This window comes from Spinacia oleracea, chromosome 2 (assembly GCF_020520425.1).
Source record: "Spinacia oleracea cultivar Varoflay chromosome 2, BTI_SOV_V1, whole genome shotgun sequence".
Lineage (NCBI taxonomy): Eukaryota > Viridiplantae > Streptophyta > Magnoliopsida > Caryophyllales > Amaranthaceae > Spinacia > Spinacia oleracea.
The window spans coordinates 16,244,273-16,266,010 of NC_079488.1; the positions used below are offsets into that span (position 1 = coordinate 16,244,273).

At 38.0% G+C, this 21,738-nt stretch overlaps 1 protein-coding gene across 1 annotated transcript; it reads left to right on the forward strand.

Annotated features, from left to right (window-relative positions):
* Positions 1-1,680: 1,680 nt before the first annotated feature.
* On the forward strand, positions 1,681-4,860 carry LOC110796772 (uncharacterized). Its single transcript, XM_022001858.2, has 5 exons — positions 1,681-2,430; positions 2,481-2,939; positions 3,069-3,366; positions 3,454-4,202; positions 4,291-4,860. The coding sequence occupies exons 1-5, from the start codon at positions 1,681-1,683 to the stop codon at positions 4,858-4,860; spliced, it is 2,826 nt and encodes a 941-aa protein (XP_021857550.2).
* The last annotated feature ends 16,878 nt before the right edge of the window (positions 4,861-21,738 follow it).

Genomic DNA, 21,738 nt, shown 5'->3' on the forward strand with positions numbered 1-21,738 from the left:
AACCCTAATTTGTCATGATAGTAATAATAAGTTCAGATAAATTTAATTGAATTCATATCAGACAAGTTTATGAAAAATAAGTGAAAATCAGATTAATAAAACACAAATTTACTCAATTTTCACTTATCTATTTGAACCTTTTTTTTTTTTTGAGGGAATTTGAAGTTAATTATTTTAATATAATAAAATTTATCAAAACTTATTTTCTCTATAAATAATACGGAGTACTTATCAATCTCCGGTTTAATATTTCCATGAAAAGCATTTATTATCATACCCTATGGTTTAATTAAGTGTAGCAGAATCAATCCCATCCCATTATGCTATAGTCCAGGTTCAGCGTAATGATAACATAGACAGACAGAATAATCCCCACCCCTTAATTGCATGTTCGATTATATAGCTGGACAGAGTAACAAACTACAAGTAATCCAAAAGTTGTAATTTCATAATGATATTAAATAAATCCAAGTAATAATGTTGCCTTAACCGGTTAACCCTATGGATTAAAATTAAAGGTCTGTCTATAATTTAAATTCGTAATACATCCGTTTCAAAATGATATTAGTATAATACTCGTGTAATTGCACGGTTTAAAAAGTTTAAAATTTAAGGTTGCACTAAACTTAAAAATAAATTACTTAGTGATGATACGTAATATTAAACTTGTTCACGAAGTTATATACGTATATTATTATAATTTATCAAAAAATCAAAATTTTACGCAGTACTACCCGTTGCAACACAAAAATCATAGCAAAATATACGTTACTATTTACATTATTAGTTTGTGTGTCTTTATTTTAATGTCATAAAGGATGATATTGTGTATTCCGTACAAGATTCAATAATTGTTACGTATAAATTCATTTGTTCTGCTATAAAGTTCCACAAAATTTGTTCTTTATATGGATAAAGGTTTTATACTTTGGCCGTGACTGATAGGTACTACATGTTAAAAAAAAAGTTATTTTCTTGTTGAATCTCATTAGATCAGTTTCAATATAAAGTTTTTCAAATATCATTTATTCTATCAGTTTTATCACCCGTGGCAAGAAAGATAATCTGACGTGTTTGGCGGACGTGTGAAAATATATTGATTTGTAATTAATTCGTTTCATTCAAATGTTTGGTCGGGCCTTTTTAGATATATCATGCCGAAAGATTTCTAATTCCATTCAAATCCTCTAAAATCCCATATGCATGCACTTCTCCTCTAAGACTCAAACTTAATTTAATTCTCTAGACTATAGATTTCATTGCAAAATTTATATGAAGTATATATGAATTGTTATGTCATTTTGAATAAACACCTTCTTTGAATAGAACTCCATATATCATCCTAGTCTAGTTAAGTAACCAAACAACTCTGACATTATTCTTCCATACTCCCTGTATAGGTATACTCATAATCGATCTGTAATACATGTCTTGCCCGTTGCGTTCACCACTTTATCCACTCGAAGAACCACCTTAATACCTTTACGTTAATGATAAAATACAATTATCAAAGATATTTACTGTGAATATATAATCAAAGATATGAAATTTTAAGATAATAAAAGTGGCGTAAATATATAAGATATTTACTATGAATAATGTAAGGAGAATTTAGGAAGCTGAGAGACTTTCTCCCCAAATTTTCTCTCGGTGCATGTTAGCTTAACGTGCATCGTAGCCATGGCAAGGAAATCTGGCTCGAAATCTCAAAGCAGCAAGCATGGAAATGGCAAAGGAAAACCACGAGGACCATCATCTGATTCCCAAGCTTTGAAAACACGCAGTATTGAGGAGGTTTTGGGGGTAGAAGCTCTGGATTTTGGTGTCGAAAATGAAATTTTTACGCCAAAATCAGGGTTGCAACACCTTCAAACTCGTTCAGAAATGCGACATTCGTTTAATGAATTCATGGAAGTGATTCATGGGTCAGCAAATCAGATGATACAAGGTAATGCTCGATCTAATATGGCGGTGGGTACGATTTCAATTCCTATTTTGCAGCAATTTGATGAAGTTGCTAATACTGATACTGAACCTATTGCTGAATCAAATAGTGTGAGTGAAACAACTATGAATCTAGAACATATTGACCTAGATAATACTGATGACAATGAATTTCATAATGCTGAGAGTAATCCTGTTAAAATTGATGTTGATGATATTCAAGAGGAGATTGATTTTTGGAATTCAGTTGTGGTGTGTTACATTGTGGGGGTTAATCCTCCCATGGAGGGATTCATTAGGAGGATATGGAAGCAACTGAATGCAGATAAAGTTGTAATGGTGAGAAAGGGGGTTTTTCTGGTGAGATTTCTTACTATGGATTCGAGAGATAAGGTGTTGACAGGACATTATTTTTTTGACAGCAAACCCCTTATTCTGAAACCATGGAATCCTTATATGGATATGGATAAACCAGAGCTTCAATCTGTACCAATATGGGTGCAATTGAAGTTAAACTATAAATATTTGGGGAAAAGGCATTTTTTAAGATTGTAGCACAATTAGGAAAGCCAATCAGGAGAGATCATGCTACAATCTGTAGAGACAAATTGCAGTTTGCTAGGGTAATGGGGGATGTGCCATTGTCTCAAGACTTACCTGACTACATCTATTTTAGAGATAAGAATGGAGTAATGGTAAGAGTTGTTATATTCTATGAATGGAGGCCAACAAGGTTCACACAGTGCAAGATGTTTGGTCACTTACAGGCTAAATGTAGACAAGGTATGAAAAGGGTTTGGGTCAGGAAAGCCTCACAACCTGTTCCAGCTCCAATCCAACCAATCACTGAACATGTGGCTAGTCTTATTGTGGATCAAGAAGGGTTTCATAGATCATTGAGGCCAATAAGGGTGAGAGTTGAATCAGAGGTTCCAGTTAGAATCTCTAATGCATTTCAGGTGTTGGATGTCCCATTAATTGATAATGCAGTGCTGGTAGGAGGGCGGGTTCAGGGGGAAGAACAAAGGAGTGTCTTAACTGGAAGAGGGGACTCTTCTATTCCTAATGGATAGAGTACGAGCTTGGAATGAGCTTGGAATGTCAGGGGTCTGAACTCAATACAGAAACAGAATAAGGTCAAGCACTTCATTCAAAAGCATGCAGTGGGTTTAGTTGGTCTCCTGGAACATAAGGTGAAGCTCTCTAATCTTGGGAAGCTTTATCAAAGAGTTTTTACAAATTGGTGTTTCACAAGCAATTCTAGCTTTCATTCTGGAGGAAGAATAGTTGTAGCTTGGAAATATGGTTGTTTTACAGTTAACATTGTTGTTGCTTCTAGTCAATTTGTGCATTGCCATATTACTCCAGTCAGTGGTATGCATAGTTTCTATTGCACTTTCATTTATGCTTTTAATGATGCTGGTATGAGACAGGAGTTATAGAGATATTTACTTTTACTTAACACTCAAGATCCCTGGATATTGTGTGGAGATTTTAATTGTGTTTAAGCTGTTGATGAAAGAACTGGGGCTACAGTAAGACATAGTGATATTGTTGATATTAGTAATTGTATCCATGCCTGTGGAATGGAGTATATCAAGTGTGTGGGAAGATTTTTCACATGGAACAACAAGCAACAAGGTAGTAAAAGAGTTTTCTCAAAGATTGACAGAATTATGGCTAATCAAGCATGGCAAGGGTGTTTTTCAGCTGCTGAAGTTTGTTTCATGCCTGAGGGACATTTTGATCATTCCCCTGGTTTACTAACTGTGTATCCTAGGAGTGATGGAGGAAGGAAACCTTTTAAATATTTCATAATGTGGAAGAGTTCACCTGTGTTTTCAGATACTATTCAGAAGATTTGGAGTACTCAGATAGTTGGAAATAAAATGTTCACTTTGGTTAGTAAACTAAAGAAGGTTAAGCAAGCTCTCAGAGAGTTGAATAAAGTGGGTTTTACTAATGTTCAAGCTGATGACTTAAAGGCATATCAGGATATGATTGCTGCTCAAAGTGCCATGCATAACAATCCTACAGATTCCACTGTGGCTGATGCAGAGTTAAAATCTATACAAGAGTATAAAGACAAGCACAAGGCATATCTGGCTTTTCTAAGTCAGAAATCTAAAGTAGCTTGGCTTAAAGAAGGGGATGACAACACTGCTTTATTTCATCAGAGTATCAAAGCCAGAAAAGTGCAAAATCAAGTTGATAGTATTTATGACATGAATGGGGATTGGAAAGTTACAGTTGAAGAGGTTTCTGAAGCCTTTTTAGATTATTACAAAATGCTTTTAGGCAGTACCCATGATCACAGAACTCCTTTTCTTAAAAAAAATTGTTCAGCAAGGTCTAGTTTGTCAAGATCATCACAAAAACATTCTCAATACCCCCTATACAGCTGATGAGGTGAAGAATTCTCTTTTCTCTATTCCAGGGGTTAAAGCTCCTGGTCCAGATGGTTTTGGCTCCTATTTTTACAAAGATGCATGGCATATTGTAGGAGATGATGTAATAATAGCTATTCTTGACATGTTGCAGAATGGAGAGCTCTTGAAGGAAGTGAATCATACTGTTATCACTCTCATTCCTAAGACTAAATGTCCAAAGGATGTGAGTGAGTTCAGACCAATATCCTGTTGTAAAACAATTTATAAGTGCATTACCAAGGTTCTGTGTGGGAGATTAAGACAAGTTCTTCCTGATCTTATACTGGAAAATCAAGGAGGATTTGTTCATAGAAGGTATATAGTCCATAACATCATGGTAGTCCAAGATCTGGTAAAACACTATGGCAGGAAAGGAGTTAAGCCCAGTTGTCTTATGAAGATTGATCTTCAGAAGGCTTATGATACAGTTGATTGGCACTTTTTGCAAGACATGCTAACATATCTGGTTTCCCCAATCATTTTGTGAGTATAGTCATGTAGTGTGTTACTACCCCTATGTTTTCCTTGATGTTCAATGAAAGTATGCATGGATTTTTTAAATCTAAGAGAGGCTTGATGCAAGGGGATCCAATTTCTCCTCTGTTGTTTGTCATATGTATGGAATACCTGTCTAGAATTCTGAATAGAATGTGTGTTTTGCCTAAGTTCAAGTTTTATCCAAGATGTAAGGAGATTAGGCCCACTCATCTTTGCTTTGCTGATGATCTGATACTTTGTAGTAAAGGTGACTATCAGTCCATCCTTCTTCTTTTGCAAGCTTTCAAACTCTTCTCGTATTCAGCTGGTTTAAAGGGAAACCATTAGAAGTCTTCTGTTTATTGTCATGGTATGCCAGAAGATGAAGTTCAAAGGGTGGTTGATGTTTCTGGTTTCTCTAGAAGTTCATTGCCTTTTAAATATCTGGGTGTACCCATCTGTTCTAAGAAGATTACTGTGGCTCAATGTGGTCATTTAGTGGATAAAATGATAACCATGATTAAGGTTTAGAGCTCTAGAAACCTTTCATATACAGCCAGAATGTAATACCTCGTATTTTTATAATATTTATAAATATATTTTATTATATTTATAAAGCATTTTACGATTTTTGGAATTTATTTCGCATTTAAATATTATTTAAATGTATTTTAATTAATTAGAATATTTATTATTTTAATTAATTACGAAACGAATTTAATTTTCGAGTCGGGAAATTTAATGGGTCGCAAGTAATTTTAAAAAGGTTTGGGTTTTAAATGAAAAGTCCAATTCGTTTTATTAAACGAGCCCAATCAAAAGAATTTAACTCAAAACTCTAAGCTAGCCCAATCATTTAATTCCCTAAGCCCAATTCTAATTTCCTAAGCCTAGCCCATTAGAAATTGGGAGCCTATAAATAGGACTCCCCTCATTAAATGATCCCCTTTAATTTCACAAAAACCTCTTTTGCTTTCTTGCCCCATGCTCCTCTTCCTCTCCTCTCTCTCTTGTGTCGGCTCACCGGCTCACCGGCACACCCGCACACGAGAACTCGGTGCCCTGTGTGCTGTGCCGTGCCTTGTGCACTCGCTGCCCGCACACCCTCGCCCACTCCTCTCTTGCCCGCAGCTCGCAGCGAGCACTCGTTGTGCCATGCGCTGCTGTTGTGCCTCTGCTGTTGATGTGTGTCTTGCGGCACGCCAGCCCCTCGTCCCTCTCGCTCTCGTCTCTCTTGCGCGCCCATCGCCAGCCCCTCGTGCCTCGTCCCGCTCGCTGCTGCCCCTGCTCGTCGCCCTTGCCGCGCGCACACACGGAACGTGTGTGTGTGTGTGTGTGTTGTTTTTGTTCGTTGTTCAATCTTTTTCTCCCAATCACTTTAATTCGTGGTTGTTCCGTGCTATAGGCCGGATTGGTATAATTCTCTTCTTCCTAGCCTATTCTATTTCAATTTCGTATTTTAAATTATAATACTATTATTGTTTTGAATAATTAAAATGCTGGGAATCGGTTATGAACACCATACTTTGAGGATTTATGTGTTGTGATTCATTAGGCTTGTTTTAATAATTAAAGCATGAATTTTCAGATTTGTTTATTTAATAAAGAATTGATTTTTATGATGTTAAATTGGTTTTATTGGGATTTTCAAGTTAGGGTTTTAACCTAGACCTAATGAGTCAACTGATTAGCATAATTAGGTATGATTTTAATTATGATAATCAATTATATTTTCAGATTTATATAAAGGCTTAAAGTGTTGATTTTTATTGATTTTAAAGGCGGAAAAAAGTATGTTTTCATACTAGGGATTGGTTTTGCAAATTGAGACGATTATTTTATTAAAGAACGATTGAATTCTAAAGTTTAAATAAGGTTTAAGATTTTATAAAGTTGCTGGAAATTTAATGAACATGGAAATAATTTAAGTTTCATTATTTTGATGATAGGAGGTGATTTCTAAGTGAGAGCTCGTATCAAAGTGGCCCCTACTCTTAGGTATTCAAGGTACGTACAAGTCTAGGGCGACCACACCATTTGTCAAGAGAATTGCATGATTGGTCGATGTGAATTATATTATGTGGATTCATGTTTATTTTGGTGAACGATCATGTGAATTATGATGTTGGACTTGTTGGATTATTTGTTGAACAAGCATGTTGAGATTATTATGAGTATGGATTTCATTGTCAATCATGTTGTTCAATATTTATGCATGTATGGTTTGTTTTACATGCAAGGGATGGATTATTTATTATTATGCTATTGTATGGGATGTCTAGCATACTTTTGAGCCAATTATTCGTACCACGTTGTACTATTTATTTTACCACATATGAAGGGTTAGCTTACGTAAGCCACCGCACATGTAGGGTTCAGTTGGGAATATTATATGAAATGAATTAGGATTTGTCGTGCAAGGGCACAACCCTCATGTTAATGGGCATGATGTGGAATCTCACTTTTGTGAGAAGGAACTTGGTAGTAATTTCACAAGTGTCTTACTTTGTTGATCACAAGTCCTAAGGAATGAAAATAAGATTTTTTTTGGTTATTATTTATTAATTGTATAGGTGTATGTTGTTGAGTCTCGAGTTCGCCTTTAATGAAATATTAATAAACGTAAAGTGCAATCAGAACAAGCTTCAAAACTGTTGGAACGTATATACCTTGAGTATGAACAATGGGGGGTGACTTGTCGGAAATCTTGATCTCCTACTAATGATACAAGACGTTGTTTCATTTATATTATGCGCAGGAATTCTGTCGGTATGGCCCGACACTCGGTATGGCCCGATTTTATTATTTATTATTTGGTGTATGGTTGGCTCCCATCACCCTTCCTTTATGTAATATTCTTTTTGCCCGTTCGAAGCTTATTCTAATTAAATTGTGAGTAAAGAGTCGAGTCTTGTATTCATGATTTGTTTGTTAATTATTAAATGGCTTTTGCATGTTGATTAGTACTTAGTGAGTGATGCATGTTTATCATTTTGTTTCACTCTATTCTTGTAAGTACTCAGCTTTTGCTGACTACATGCTTTATGTCTTTTGGTAATGGCCTTTGCCTTAATGACCCTATGATGATCTATCATTTGCACTTGCATTGATGAGGAGTAGAATAATATAGCAGGTTGGTAGATCGAAATCATGTGGCTTGGGATGATCGAGAGAGTTGCATGGTTTCGTACTTTGAAACTATTTTATTATACTTTAATTATGTTTGAATTCGTTGAACTTTTATACTTTGGTTTTTGGGCCGTCATGGTTCCAATTTGTAGGAGGCCTCAATAATTTATTATTTATGTTTTTGAAAAGTTAGTTGACATTAAATTCCGCTGCGTAATTCTGGTAGTAGCCTTAACTGTTATCACGGTGGCGGTAATACTTTAGTAATTCCTTTATTTCAAGTTGGGAAATGATTTTATAAAAGCAAGGAATTATTAGGGTGTTATAAAGTGGTATACTAGAGCTTAGTTTCATTCCTTCTTTGTAGTAAGCAATACTACAAAGTGGTGATCGGAGACTAATGCGGAACTTTAGGATTTTTAAATATTATTTTCCTAAATTCAAAACGTATTATTTTGAGTACTCAGTATTTTAAAGGTCAAATATCAATTATTTTGGGTCGTTTGAAATAAGTCGAAAAGTTTGGAAAATTATTTAATTGAATTTCTGAAATTTTTTATTTATTTATTCGAAAATCTCAAATTAAATTCGAATTAATTTTATTATTTTCGGATTTTCTGTTATTTAAACATCCGAATTATTTCTTTAATTAATTATTCAATTTTTCAGATTTGAAAAAAATAATAATAATAATTTTTCGGATTTCCTTAATTATTATCCGAAATTAATTTGTTTAATTAATTAATAATTCTTATTAATTTTCGATTTTAATTTAAATAATTTCAACTAAGTTAGGAGTTATTTCCTAATTAATTTCGAAAATTAATATTATTTTCAAGTGAGGAATGGGTAGATTAAGAAGGGCATATTAGTTTAAGAATGTATTTTATGTGACAATGTGATTTATTAATTGCCATGTATATGTGTTTTAACCATGTTTTATCTTGCTTTATGTGATTATTTTCATCATATTTCATGTTGAGCATATACTTGTGCATTGAAATTGTATGGCTCCACGAACTATTTATTGTATCCTTTTTGGGTCGGAATTTCTATGGGAACGCGTTAGTAAGACTGTCTAGTTGTGAATTTTCAGGAATTAAGGATGCTACCTTCTAAGTTCACCAGTCTAGGATACTTAGAGAAGATGGATAACGAGACTCCTCACATGTATGTCCAGAAGATCGTGTTTGCTTGCAACTATTTTGCTTCAACTAAGGATATGCCCCACCTTAGGCACAAGGATATGATGGCTAGTATGGTTATTCATTGTTTGCTCCATAAGAACCCTTACATAGACCTTAAGAACAAGTTCAGTGACATGCATTTCAATGATGGTACCCCTAATTGGTACAAATATGGGACTGGAGATGGTAGGTGGAAGTATGATACTGAGGTTCTCACTACTATCTCAGAGGTTGCGGAGAATAGCTATGAGGATGGGAAGTACTATGCGGGTCTAGGTATGGGCTATGGAGGAGTAAAAAGTGATGGTGAGGATGGCATGATCCATGATGAGCAAGCTAATGATGTTGAGGAGGACGATGAGGATGATGATGTAGTGGAGATTGAAAATCCTAATCCTATAGTTCCTGAACCAACAATCGAGATATCTAGTGGATCTGAGGATGATCTTGAAGAGAATAATGTGGTGCATAGTGAGCCACAACAGGATGATGAGGCTATGGATGAAGACTTTGATCCGGAAGAAGACTTGGATGATCCTAATGATCAAGACTTTAGTCCAGAGCAATACAATGAAAGAAATGATCGTCGTGATGACATTAGTCTTTAGAGAAATGTAATCCTTAGTTATTTATTTTTCGTTGAATAATAAAGTGGCAAAGCTACTACTTATGGTTGTTAGTTCTATTATAGTTTGGATAAATAAAAGATATATCATTGGTGGATGTAAGACCTATTCATTGAAGCATTAATAAAAGCATAGAATTTCCTTTTCGTTATCTCTTAAGTTCAATTTTCAATTCTAAGTTTCGTGGGTATCGCAAAGGGATTAATTGTTGTTTCTTCAATGAAATTTTATGTGCAAGGTGGTCAACTTAGCAACCATCTAAATTACATGCATCGAATAAGTGGGAGAGAAGGCCCCAAAGTGGCGCCAACTTCCCCTAGGACGCGTGTTACTTGTGTTCTTGTTATGAGTGGGTTCATTGTCGAACTAGTGCCTTAGTGGTATCGTGTCCAACCAATATTAAAGTTAGTCTTTTATTCTATTCAGGAGAAGGGATATGGCTAACCAAGAGATTTCTGAAGTGGTTAGACAACTAGCTGAGGTAGTTCGAGACCTAGCTCAAACTAGAGCCAACCCAGTGCATGATCCGGCTGGGGAAATGTTTAAGAAAATAGCTCAAAGCAAGCCTCCACTGTATAGCGGAGAGATTGAACCAAGTGTGCTTGAAAATTGGTTGAGAGAATTTGATAAGCTTATTGTAGCTGTGAATTGCCCCGAAAACCTTAGGGTGAGCAGTGTTGTGTACTACATGAGAGGTGAAGCTGATTTATGGTGGCAACGATGTGAGAATACCCTTAGAGCCACACCTAACTTTGGGTGGGAAGCATTCAAAACCGCATTAAGGAACAAGTTTTACCCACCTTATCTGAAGAAGCAAAAGGCGTAGGAGTTCATCGAACTCAAAATGGAGGGTCTGTCTGTAACGGAATACTATTCTAAGTTTATAGAGCTGTCTAGGTTTGCACCTGAAGTGGTGGCAATGGAAGAGCTCAGGGCTCAAAGATTTGAGAATGGATTGACCATGGACTTGCAATTGTTGTTGTCTGGAGAGACCTTTACCTCATTAGACACCTTGTACGGAAAAGCTTCTCACCTGTATGGGTTACAACAAAGGAAGAATGGGAGTACTGAGAAGAGAAAGGATGGTGGAAACTCGATTCAAGGGAATAACCAACAGAATCAGGGGAATTTTAAGAAGCACAAAGGGAACGGGAACTTCCAGTTTAGAGCTAACAATGGTGGCAATCGCAATAACCAAGGTGGTGGAAATTAGTCTGGAAGGAATGGAGTAAGGACCTACGACTGTAGGCGCTGTAACATGAATCACCCTGGAAAGGATTGTGACGGAAACTTAGTGACTTATAGATTCTGTCAGAAGTTAGGCTATAGGGAGTATGAATGCTATTCTAAGAATGGAAAGCCTAACCAAGGTAACCACCAAAACAATAGTCGGAATAATCAAAACCGAAATGGGGGAAATGGAGGTGGAAACCAAAGGAATTACCAAGGTGGTAACAATGGTAACAGCAATGGCAATCACCAGAACCATGGAAAGCCTGGAGGAAACCAACTGCAGAATGGGAACCGAAACAACAATGGAAACAACAATGGAAACACCAATGGAGGTGGCTATAACAAGGGAGTTGCCCAAGGGAAGCTGAATGTGATATCTAGGCAAGAAGCGGAGACTTCCTCTGACGTTATAGCGGGTATTTTCTCTATTAATTCCGTTTTAGTTAAAGTTCTATTTGATTCTGGTGCAACATATTCTTTTATATCAGTAGACGCTTTGGAGAAATTAGGGTTGAAAGAGCCTGAAACAATTGAAGTACCTATAGTCATACCTACTGGTAGCATAGTGAAGTGTACCAAAATCCATAGAGATGTGCCTTTGACCATAGCCAAGACCGTGTTCTTATCTAACCTAATCGAGTTTGAGTTAGGAGAGCTAGATGTAATTCTAGGAATGGACTGGTTGGCCATGTTCAAAGCCAAAATAGATTGTGAGAAGCAGAAGGTTCACTTGAGGTCTAGCATAGGCAAAGTAGTGTCATATCGTCGTTTTGGTAAGCCTAAGAACATAGGGATTATCACGACAATGGAGCTCGTGAAGCTAGTCAGTAAAGGGAACCCAGTCTTCTTATGCAATGTGAGGAACCTAGAGCATGTAATCAAAGATCAACCTGAAGACATTGCAATAGTGAATGAATTCCTCGATGTATTTACGGAAGAGATCCCGGGGATGCCTCCCAATCGACCTATTGACTTTACCATAGACTTAGTGCCTGGAACCGTGCCTATTTCAAAAGCACCATATCGAATGGCTCCAGCAGAAATGAATGAGTTAAAAGGCCAGTTGGAGGATCTATTGGAGAAAGGTTACATTAGGCCAAGTGCATCGCCTTGGGGAGCACCAGTTTTGTTTGTGAAGAAAAAGGATGGAAGTATGAGGCTCTGTATAGACTACAGGGAGCTCAATAAGGTCACGATCAAGAATAAGTATCCTTTACCTAGGATAGAGGACCTATTTGACCAACTGAAAGGAGCAGGAATCTTTTCAAAGATCGATTTGCGTTCGGGTTATCATCAATTGAGAATCGTTGATCACGACATACCAAAGACCGCATTCAGGACTAGATACGGATATTATGAGTTCACGGTTATGCCTTTTGGGTTAACCAATGCACCTGCAATATTTATGGACTTAATGAACCGTGTGGTCCATGCCTATTTGGACAAGTTTGTAGTGGTTTTCATAGATGACATCCTAGTGTATTCGAAGAGTGAAGAGGATCACGCTGAACACTTGAGATCTGTGTTGAGTACCCTGAGAGATAACCAGTTGTATGCCAAGTTCTCGAAGTGTGAGTTTTCGTTGGAAAGAGTTGCATTTTTGGGACATTTTGTGTCTAAGGAAGGAGTGGCAGTAGACCCTTCTAAGATCAAATCTGTTAGTGAATGGCCTACACCCAAGAGTGTGACTGACATTCGAAGTTTTCTAGGATTAGCTGGCTACTATAGACGCTTTGTGCAAGACTTTTCTAGGATAGCCAAGCCAGTGACAACATTGATGAAGAAGGAAGCAAAGTTTGAATGGAATAACCAGTGTGAAGAGGCGTACCAATCCTTGAAGACGCGATTGACAACCGCACCAGTGTTAACCTTGCCAGATGAGAGTGGTACCTATGATGTGTATAGTGATGCCTCTAAGAATGGTTTAGGGTGTGTATTGATGCAGAACGGGAAGGTTATTGCGTATGCGTCAAGGAAGTTGAAACCATATGAATCCAATTACCCTACCCATGATTTAGAGCTAGCCGCTATAGTGTTTGCATTGAAGATATGGAGACATTATCTGTATGGTGTGAAGTGTAGGATATTTACGGATCATAAGAGTTTAAAGTACATTTTCACACAAAAGGATCTGAATATGCGCCAACGAAGGTGGCTGGAGTTAATCAAGGACTATGATTTGGATATTCAGTACCATGAAGGAAAATCCAATGTAGTTGCGGATGCCTTGAGTAGGAAATCAAGTCATAGTGTTAATGCGTTAGTAGTTGCTAACGAGCTGTGTAAGGACATGCAGCGTTTGAACCTTGAAATAGTGAGTGGTGAAAGTCTTGAGGGAATGATGAATGCCTTAACCATCCAGCCGTCAATATTTGATGAGACTAGGGAGAATCAAGCTGGTGATGTAAAGTTGGAGCGAATCAAGGAAAAGATTTAGCAAGGTATGGAGTTAGATTTCCGAATCCATGATGATGGAAGTTTGAGGTACAAAGGCAGGTGGTGCGTGCCCCAAAAGCGTGGAGAATTGAAGGAAAAGTTTATGAAGGAAGGGCACAATACGCCATATTTTGTGCACCTAGGTGGTGACAAGTTGTATAAGGACTTGAAAAAGATCTATTGGTGGCCAAGAATGAAGAACGAAGTGGCTGAATTTGTGGCTAGATGCCTGACTTGTCAGAAGGTTAAGATAGAGCACAGGAGACCTCAAGGAAAGGTCCAACCTTTAGAGATTCCAAGCTGGAAATGGGACTGTATTTCTATGGACTTCGTCACTTGTTTGCCTAAGTCGAAAACCGGAAATGATACAATTTGGGTTGTGGTAGATAGGTTGACCAAGTCTGCAGTGTTTATACCAATGAAGGAAACCTGGAAAATGGAACAACTTGCTAAAGCTTACATTAAGAATGTTGTGAGGTTACATGTAGTTCCTAAGGATATCGTATCAGATAGGGATTCAAGGTTTCTTTCGAATTTCTGGAAAAGTGTGCAGAAGAGCTTTGGTACGATATTGAAAATGAGTACAGCCTTCCACCCAGCCACAGATGGACAAACTGAGAGAACCATCCAAACCCTTGAGGACATGCTTCGAGCATGCGTCATCGATTTCCAAGGAAGTTGGGAAGATAGCCTGGATTTGATTGAGTTTTCATATAACAATAGATATCATGCTAGTATCGGGATGGCACCATTTGAGGCCCTGTATGGACGGAAGTGTAGAAGTCCCCTTTGTTGGAATGACATTAGTGAAACCGTAGTGTTGGGACCTCAAATGATAAAGGACACCATGAACCAAATCCGAACCATCCAATCAAAGATTCAAGCGGCGCAGGATCGCCAAAAGAGTTATGCGGACTTGAAACGTAGGGATGAGGAGTTCAACATAGGTGATAAGGTGTTACTCAAAGTGTCACCAATGAAAGGTGTCATGAGATTTGGACTGAAAGGGAAGTTAATCCCTAAGTACATAGGCCCATATGAAATCTTAGAAAGAATTGGAAAGGTAGCCTATAGACTAGCCTTGCCTATGGACTTGCATAGAGTGCATAATGTGTTCCACATATCTCAGTTAAGGAAATACGTTCAGGATAAGTCGCACGTGTTGCAACTGGAGACCATAGAATTAGACCAAAGTGTAACTTTTGAGGAAAGACCTGTCAAAATTCTGGATAGTAAAGTGCGTAGTATACGTACTAAAGATGTGAAAATTGTCAAAGTGTTGTGGTCTAATCAAGAATCCGAGGAAGCAACTTGGGAAGCGGAGGACGAAATGAGAAAGAAATATCCCGAGCTTTTTTCCGAGGTTAGTTGAGTTACGGGGTCGTAACTCGTGTCTTTTAAGGGGGGTAGAGTGCGATAGAATTTCGCGCTTTTTACCTTGTTTTCCCCTATTTTATGCTCAATTTAGTGCTTTCTATTGAATTTGCACTTATTATTGTCCTGTTTAATCATGTAAAGAGTATATCAACTTAAAATTTTTGCAAGTAAACGCATTAAAGTCTCATAAAGTCTAAAGTTTTGAGTTTGAATTTTGATTTCCGAACCCAAGTTTCGGGACGAAGCTTCTTTTAAGGAGGGTAGACTGTAATACCTCGTATTTTTATAATATTTATAAATATATTTTATTATATTTATAAAGAATTTTACGATTTTTGGAATTTATTTCGCATTTAAATATTATTTAAATGTATTTTAATTAGTTAGAATATTTATTATTTTAATAAATTACGAAACGAATTTAATTTCCGAGTCGGGAAATTTAATGGGTCGCAAGTAATTTTAAAAAGGTTTGGGTTTTAAATGAAAAGTCCAATTTGTTTTATTAAACGAGCCCAATCAAAAGAATTTAACTCAAAACTCTAAGCTAGCCCAATCATTTAATTCCCTAAGCCCAATTCTAATTTCCTAAGCCTAGCCCATTAGAAATTGGGAGCCTATAAATAGGACTCCCCTCATAAAATGATCCCCCTTAATTTCATAAAACCCTCTTTTGCTTTCTTTCCCCACACTCCTCTTCCTCTCCTCTCTCTCTTGTGCCGGCTCACCCGCACACCCGCACACGAGCACTCGGTGCTGTAGGGGAATACAATTAAACATAATAACATGTGCGGAACAATCTCCAAAGCCAGGAAACATGTATAAAGCACAGATTAAGCATACTTACATTCGAAGCGTGTTTTCCACAATAATCCGTCAACGAACACGAACAAAGAACTCCAATTGTCGTTCCTCTACTTGGTTCACCGACACAATCAGATCCGTCTTGATAATCGTAGCTTAGACAATTAATCAGGATAATTTGCTTTTTGGGAAGAACTCACTTTGGAGGCACAGAGAGAATTAGGGTTCTCTGTGTCTCTAAGGTTTTGAGTAATCTGAATTGTGATTGCAGTAAGCTGGAAATTAGGTCATAAGGTTATTTACATAACCTTACTAACCGACCAAGCCCGGAGGCAAGGTCGGCTAGCAAGCCACGCGTGAGACAAGCACAGCGCGCTGGGCTATGGGCCTCGCTGATGTGGCTGTGTCGCTGCATAGGCCCGCGCGCACACGCGCAGCTCCGCTCGGCCATGGGCCAGCGCTGCCGTGTTTCCTTGGCCCTTGCTTGCTCGCCTAGCGCGCGCCCATGGGCCTCGAGTGCTTCGTGCACTCGGCTCGTGGGCCACTCTTCGTATTCGCGTTTAATATATTTCCGATATATTATTAATCATTTCGTATACGACGAATCACCGTCGTACGATACGATTTATTCGTTTCGCCTAGCTTACGAATATTCGCGATACGATATACGATTCCGATGCAAGGTCGTATTGTATAATACGTTTCCAACTTAAATCCCGAAAAGCTATTAAATGAATTTCCGATTCATTTAATCCGGTGATCTGTTACGTGTCATTGGTGTGACCTTGTAGGTTCAGTCAAGAGTAAGTTGTGAGTTCAATATCCATTAGAACTCACTGATCGGAAGCATTGCTCCAGCTAGCTGTTCCGATCACTTGCTCTCACTGAATTAATTGTTCGCAATTAATCTGAACCTTGGTATTAGACTTAATGCGCCTTGGGTGAAGGACATATTTCCTTCAATCTCCCACTTGTCATTCAGACAAGTGTGCATCCGCATTCCTTTGTCTCTTAGTGTTACTTACTGAACATAAGGTAAGATCCAAGCCATCCTTATTAGGTCCAGAAGTGTTTCTCGGATTACAGAGTTCAACTGTCAAACTTTTGCAGAAGGTTAAGCCTAACCATTCTGAGCACGGCCATGCATTTTACAGTATCTAACTCTCCGAGAGGCCTTGTTACACAATAACACCATATCCTATCAAAGATAGGAGGACAATCCATTCTTGCAATCTATGAACACTCACTTTGATTCATAGTACGCCCAATAACTGCTTTTATAGCCTCCTTTTACGGTGCGACGTTTAGCTAGTATCAAAGCGAACTAATTCTCAAGCGAGCAGACATAATCGTTCATGTTCTGAGGAACGGTTTCTAATCACCATTAATGAGAACTACCTATGACATGACTTTAATCTCTTAAAGCGTTCTCATGGTCAATCCGATACAAGATCCAATAAGTATCTATGCAAAAGATTCTGACATCCAGTCACTCTAGTTTAAGAAACAGAACTAAGTAATCTACTTGCAATCTAATCTTCATTAGTCATTGGTCGTCCACCTTTCAATGACCTGGATTAGGGATCCTTTGTGACTTCAATATTCAAGTTCACTTATGGGTGTTTCTTTGTCAAAGAATCCATCTTGACATCCCATTTGAATGATTTGAATCACATGGACTTATCATTTAATTCTAAACCACAATTAAATGAATATGAAACAATAAATTTCATAAATATGAAATGGTTAAACCAATTGTTTTAAACATAGATCTAACAGATGTTCTAAAACAATACTTAGAAAATCAAAGCCATTCTCCAACATGCTTGATTCCCATGGTTGCTACATGTGCGTTGTGTTTCACTTGTCGCAACGGTTTAGTCAATGGATCCGCGACGTTGTCGTCAGTTCCAACCTTGCAAATCTCGATTTCCTTTCTTTCAACGATCTCTCGAAGTATATGAAATCGCCGCAGTACGTGCTTGGACTTCTGGTGGCTCCTAGGCTCCTTTGCCTGGGCAATGGCTCCGCTATTATCGCAATACAAAGCCACTGGTCCTTTAATGGAGGGGACAACACCAAGTTCTTCGATGAACATCCGAATCCAAACAGCTTCCTTTGCTGCTTCTGAGGCAGCAATGTACTCGGCTTCAGTTGTAGAATCCGCAATAGTGCTTTGCTTAGCACTTTTCCAGCTTACTGTTCCGTCGTTGAGGCAGAACACAAACCCAGACTGTGATTTGAAATCATCTCTGTCGGTTTGAAAGCTTGCGTCCGTATAGCCCTTAACAATCAACTCATCTGTACCACCATAAACGAGGAACTGATCCTTGGTCCTTTTCAGGTACTTTAGGATGTTCTTGGCAGCAGTCCAATGCGCCTCACCTGGTTCTGACTGGTACCTGCTCGTTGCATGAGTGCGAACGAAACATCCGGCCTTGTACAAATCATAGCATACATGATGGATACAGTAGCCGAAGCGTATGGAATTCCACTCATCTTTCTACGCTCATCAGATGTTTTGGGACACTGATTCTTGCTTAGATATACGCCATGTGACATGGGTAGATGGCCTCTCTTGGCTTCCATCATATTGAACCTAGCTAGCACTTTGTCAATGTAAGTGCTTTGGCTTAGTCCAATCATCCTTTTAGATCTATCCCTATAGATCTTGATGCCCAATATGTACTGTGCCTCTCCTAAGTCCTTCATTGAGAAACACTTCCCGAGCCAAGTCTTTACAGACTCCAACATAGGAATGTCGTTTCCAATAAGCAGTATGTCGTCAACATACAAGATTAGGAATGCAATTTTACTCCCACTGACCTTCTTGTATACACAAGATTCGTCCTGATTCTTGATGAAGCCAAACTTATTGACTGCTTCATCAAATCGTTTATTCCAACTCCTTGATGCCTGCTTTAGTCTGTAGATGGACTTCTTAAGCTTGCATACCTTTCCTTGGTTCTTTTGATCGACAAAACCCTCCGGCTGTGTCATGAACACAGTCTCTTCAAGAACACCGTTCAAGAAGGCAGTTTTGACATCCATTTTCCATATTTCATAGTCATGAAAAGCGGCAATCGCAAGGATTATCCGAATAGACTTAAGCATCGCGACTGGAGAAAAGGTTTCATCGTAGTCAACGCCGTGAACTTGCCTGTAACCTTTTTCTACCAATCTAGCCTTGTATATGTATACAATTCCATCTTTGTCTTTCTTCAATTTGAAGACCCATTTGCATCCGATAGGTGTGAACCCATCCGACAAATCAACCAAATCCTAGACTTGATTTTCAGACATGGAGTCTATTTCAGATTGCATGGCCTCTAACCATTTTGTGGAGCTTGGGCTCGTCATAGCTTGCTTGTAAGTCAAAGGTTCATCACTATCCAATATGAGAACGTCTAAGTTTTCAGTCAAGAGGACGCCTGTCCATCTGTCCGGCTGAAAAATAGTTCTATTTGACCTACGAGGGGCAACAACGTTTTGAGGAACTACTCCCACTGGCTCTTCAAAAGACCTTGGAGGTTCATCAACTTGAACTGCTACTAAAGAGTTCTGAGTTCGTTGTTCGTCTCGAATCTCTTCGAGGTCTATTATTCTCCCACTTGTTAATTTGGAAATATGATTTCTTTCCAAAAAGACACCGTCACGAGCAACGAATACCTTGTTGTCTGACTTGTTGTAGAAGTAATACCCCATAGTTTCCTTTGGGTACCTAACGAAGAAACATTTGTCAGATTTAGGTTGTAGCTTGTCCGAAATTAATCGCTTGACATATGCTTCACAACCCCAAATCTTCAGAAAAGACAACTTTGGAAGTTTCCCAGTCCATAATTCGTATGGAGTCTTTTCAACAGCTTTTGACGGAGCACGATTCAGTGTGAGTGCTGCAGTTTGCAACGCATGTCCCCAGAACTGTAAAGGAAGTTCGACCTGACCCATCATTGACCTGACCATATCGAGTAAGGTCCTGTTTCTCCGTTCCGACACTCCATTCCATTGAGGTGTCCCCAGAGCAGTCAATTCAGAAAGAATACCGCATTCTTTTATGAAGGAAATAATGCCCTTGGTCCAAGTATGCATTCTATGTTAAGTCTAATAAATGCGGTTCAGTATTAATTAACAAGTTAATAATTCAGTGAGATCAAGTGAGCTGAATGCCTAGCTAGAGGCCGCTTCAGTTCAAGTGGAATTAATGATATTAATCCACAGCTTACTCTTGACTGAACCCGTAGGGTCACACAAATAGTACGTAAACGGATCAAGTATTTAATGGCATTAAATACTCCATCTATGAATATTCGGAACCGACGGATCTTGGTTTCAGTGGGAGCTAAGATCGTCACAGGCAAGAAATGAATACTCCGGAAACGATGATATTGCCGGAAACGGAAATATGGATCGTATCGGAAATATGAATATTATCCAAGTCATAGATGTTGCCGGAAACGGAAACATGGTACGTATCGGAAAATATTATTGGAAATGGAAATATTACCAGAATCGGAAATATTGCCGGAAACGGAAATATTGTCAGAATCGGAAATATTGCCGGAATCGGAAAATAATTCCGAAAACGGAAATATTAAATATTTGTTCGAAACGGAAATTAATTCCGGAATCGGAAATATTAAATATTGTTCGTATCGGAAATAGATTCCGGAAATGGAAATTTAATCGGAAGCGTATCGTACGAATTAGCATCGGACGAGGCCTGCCGGACGAAGGCCCAGCACGAAGCCAGGCCATCGCCCAGCAAGCACGCACGCCACAGCCCAGCGCGCACAAGGCCGCGCATGCGTGGGCCGCGCTGCGTGGGCTGCTGCTCGCATGCGTGGGCAGCCCTTGTGGCTGCCGTGTGTGTGTGAGTTTGAGCTCATGCGAGATTCCTGAATCTGCAAGAGTCAGTGTATGATTAAATGTCTATTCCTATTGGATAAATTGATTAAGTAGAATTCATGTAGAATTCTAATTCCAATTAATTCGCATCCTACTAGGATTACGATTCCTTTTCCATAACTCTATAAATAAAGGCCTAGGGGTCATAATTTATACATAAGTTTAAAAGTATTCAAAAGTGAGGTTTTTGAGAGAAAATTCAAACACCCATCTTGCCCCAAAAGTGCCGAATTTTCTGAGTACCTTAAGGGCGATTCTAGTTGGTCAATCTTAAGGCGGATCCGGACGTGCTGTGGACTTTCTACGGAGGGACGACACTTGGAGTCCTAAAAGACTTGTTCTTGTTCGGTTCGGGCGCAGCTAGGGAAGGCACGCAACAAAGAGTATGCATCTAATTATGCTATATGATTATGTGTAAATAATATGTTTCCTGGGTTAATGGTTGTTTCCGCATGATCTATGTAAATGTCATATGTATCATAACCTAACAGTGGTATCACGAGCCCCTTATTATTTTCATAATCTAAATTGCATGAACATGGTTAAATATTACAAATTTGCAAGAATTAAAAGGGGTGATTAATTTTCGTAATTGTTAATTAATTGCAAATTGCGTTTATTTAAATATATGTACGCAGTTTTTCGGCAGTTTCTTCATTACTCATCCGAATTGAGTGATTTTTGTGTCAATTCCGTATGTAAAAGGCATTCTAAAATTTTGACAAAAATAGTATTTTTCTGCCGAACCCAGAATTCTCAAATTCGAAGCCTAACTATGACTTTTCGAAGGTTTTAGTTTTTCGGATGCAAAATTTCGTAAATTTAAGATGTTAAATTAAATATTTGCGATTCCTGTTGATAAATCTTGAATTTTTGATTGACCTACTGCATATGTTTAACAAGTTTGAATGCCTAGTCTTGTTAATTATGCAATCTAATTTGTAATTATGATTAATTTGTTGAAAATTAGAATAATTTAGAATTAATTTGATTTTCATGATTAATTGTAATTTAATTAGAAACCTATGATTAAAAACCACCATAAAAATTGTAAATTTACGATAAATTTTAAATTTTTATGACCTAGACTTGAATCCATATCAATCGGAAATCAATTGGATAATAAATTTTCGATTTTTCGCCCTAAAATTATGAAATTAATAATATTTATTAATTTGTCATTAATTTTAA

Coding starts and splice junctions, on each gene's coding strand:
- LOC110796772 (XM_022001858.2), top strand. CDS start 1,681: ATGGCAAGGAAATCTGGCTCGAAATCTCAAAGCAGCAAGCATGGAAAT. Junction 2,431..2,480: donor ATAAACCAGAGCTTCAATCT/GTACCAATATGG, acceptor TTTGGGGAAAAG/GCATTTTTTAAGATTGTAGC. Junction 2,940..3,068: donor TAATTGATAATGCAGTGCTG/GTAGGAGGGCGG, acceptor AACTCAATACAG/AAACAGAATAAGGTCAAGCA.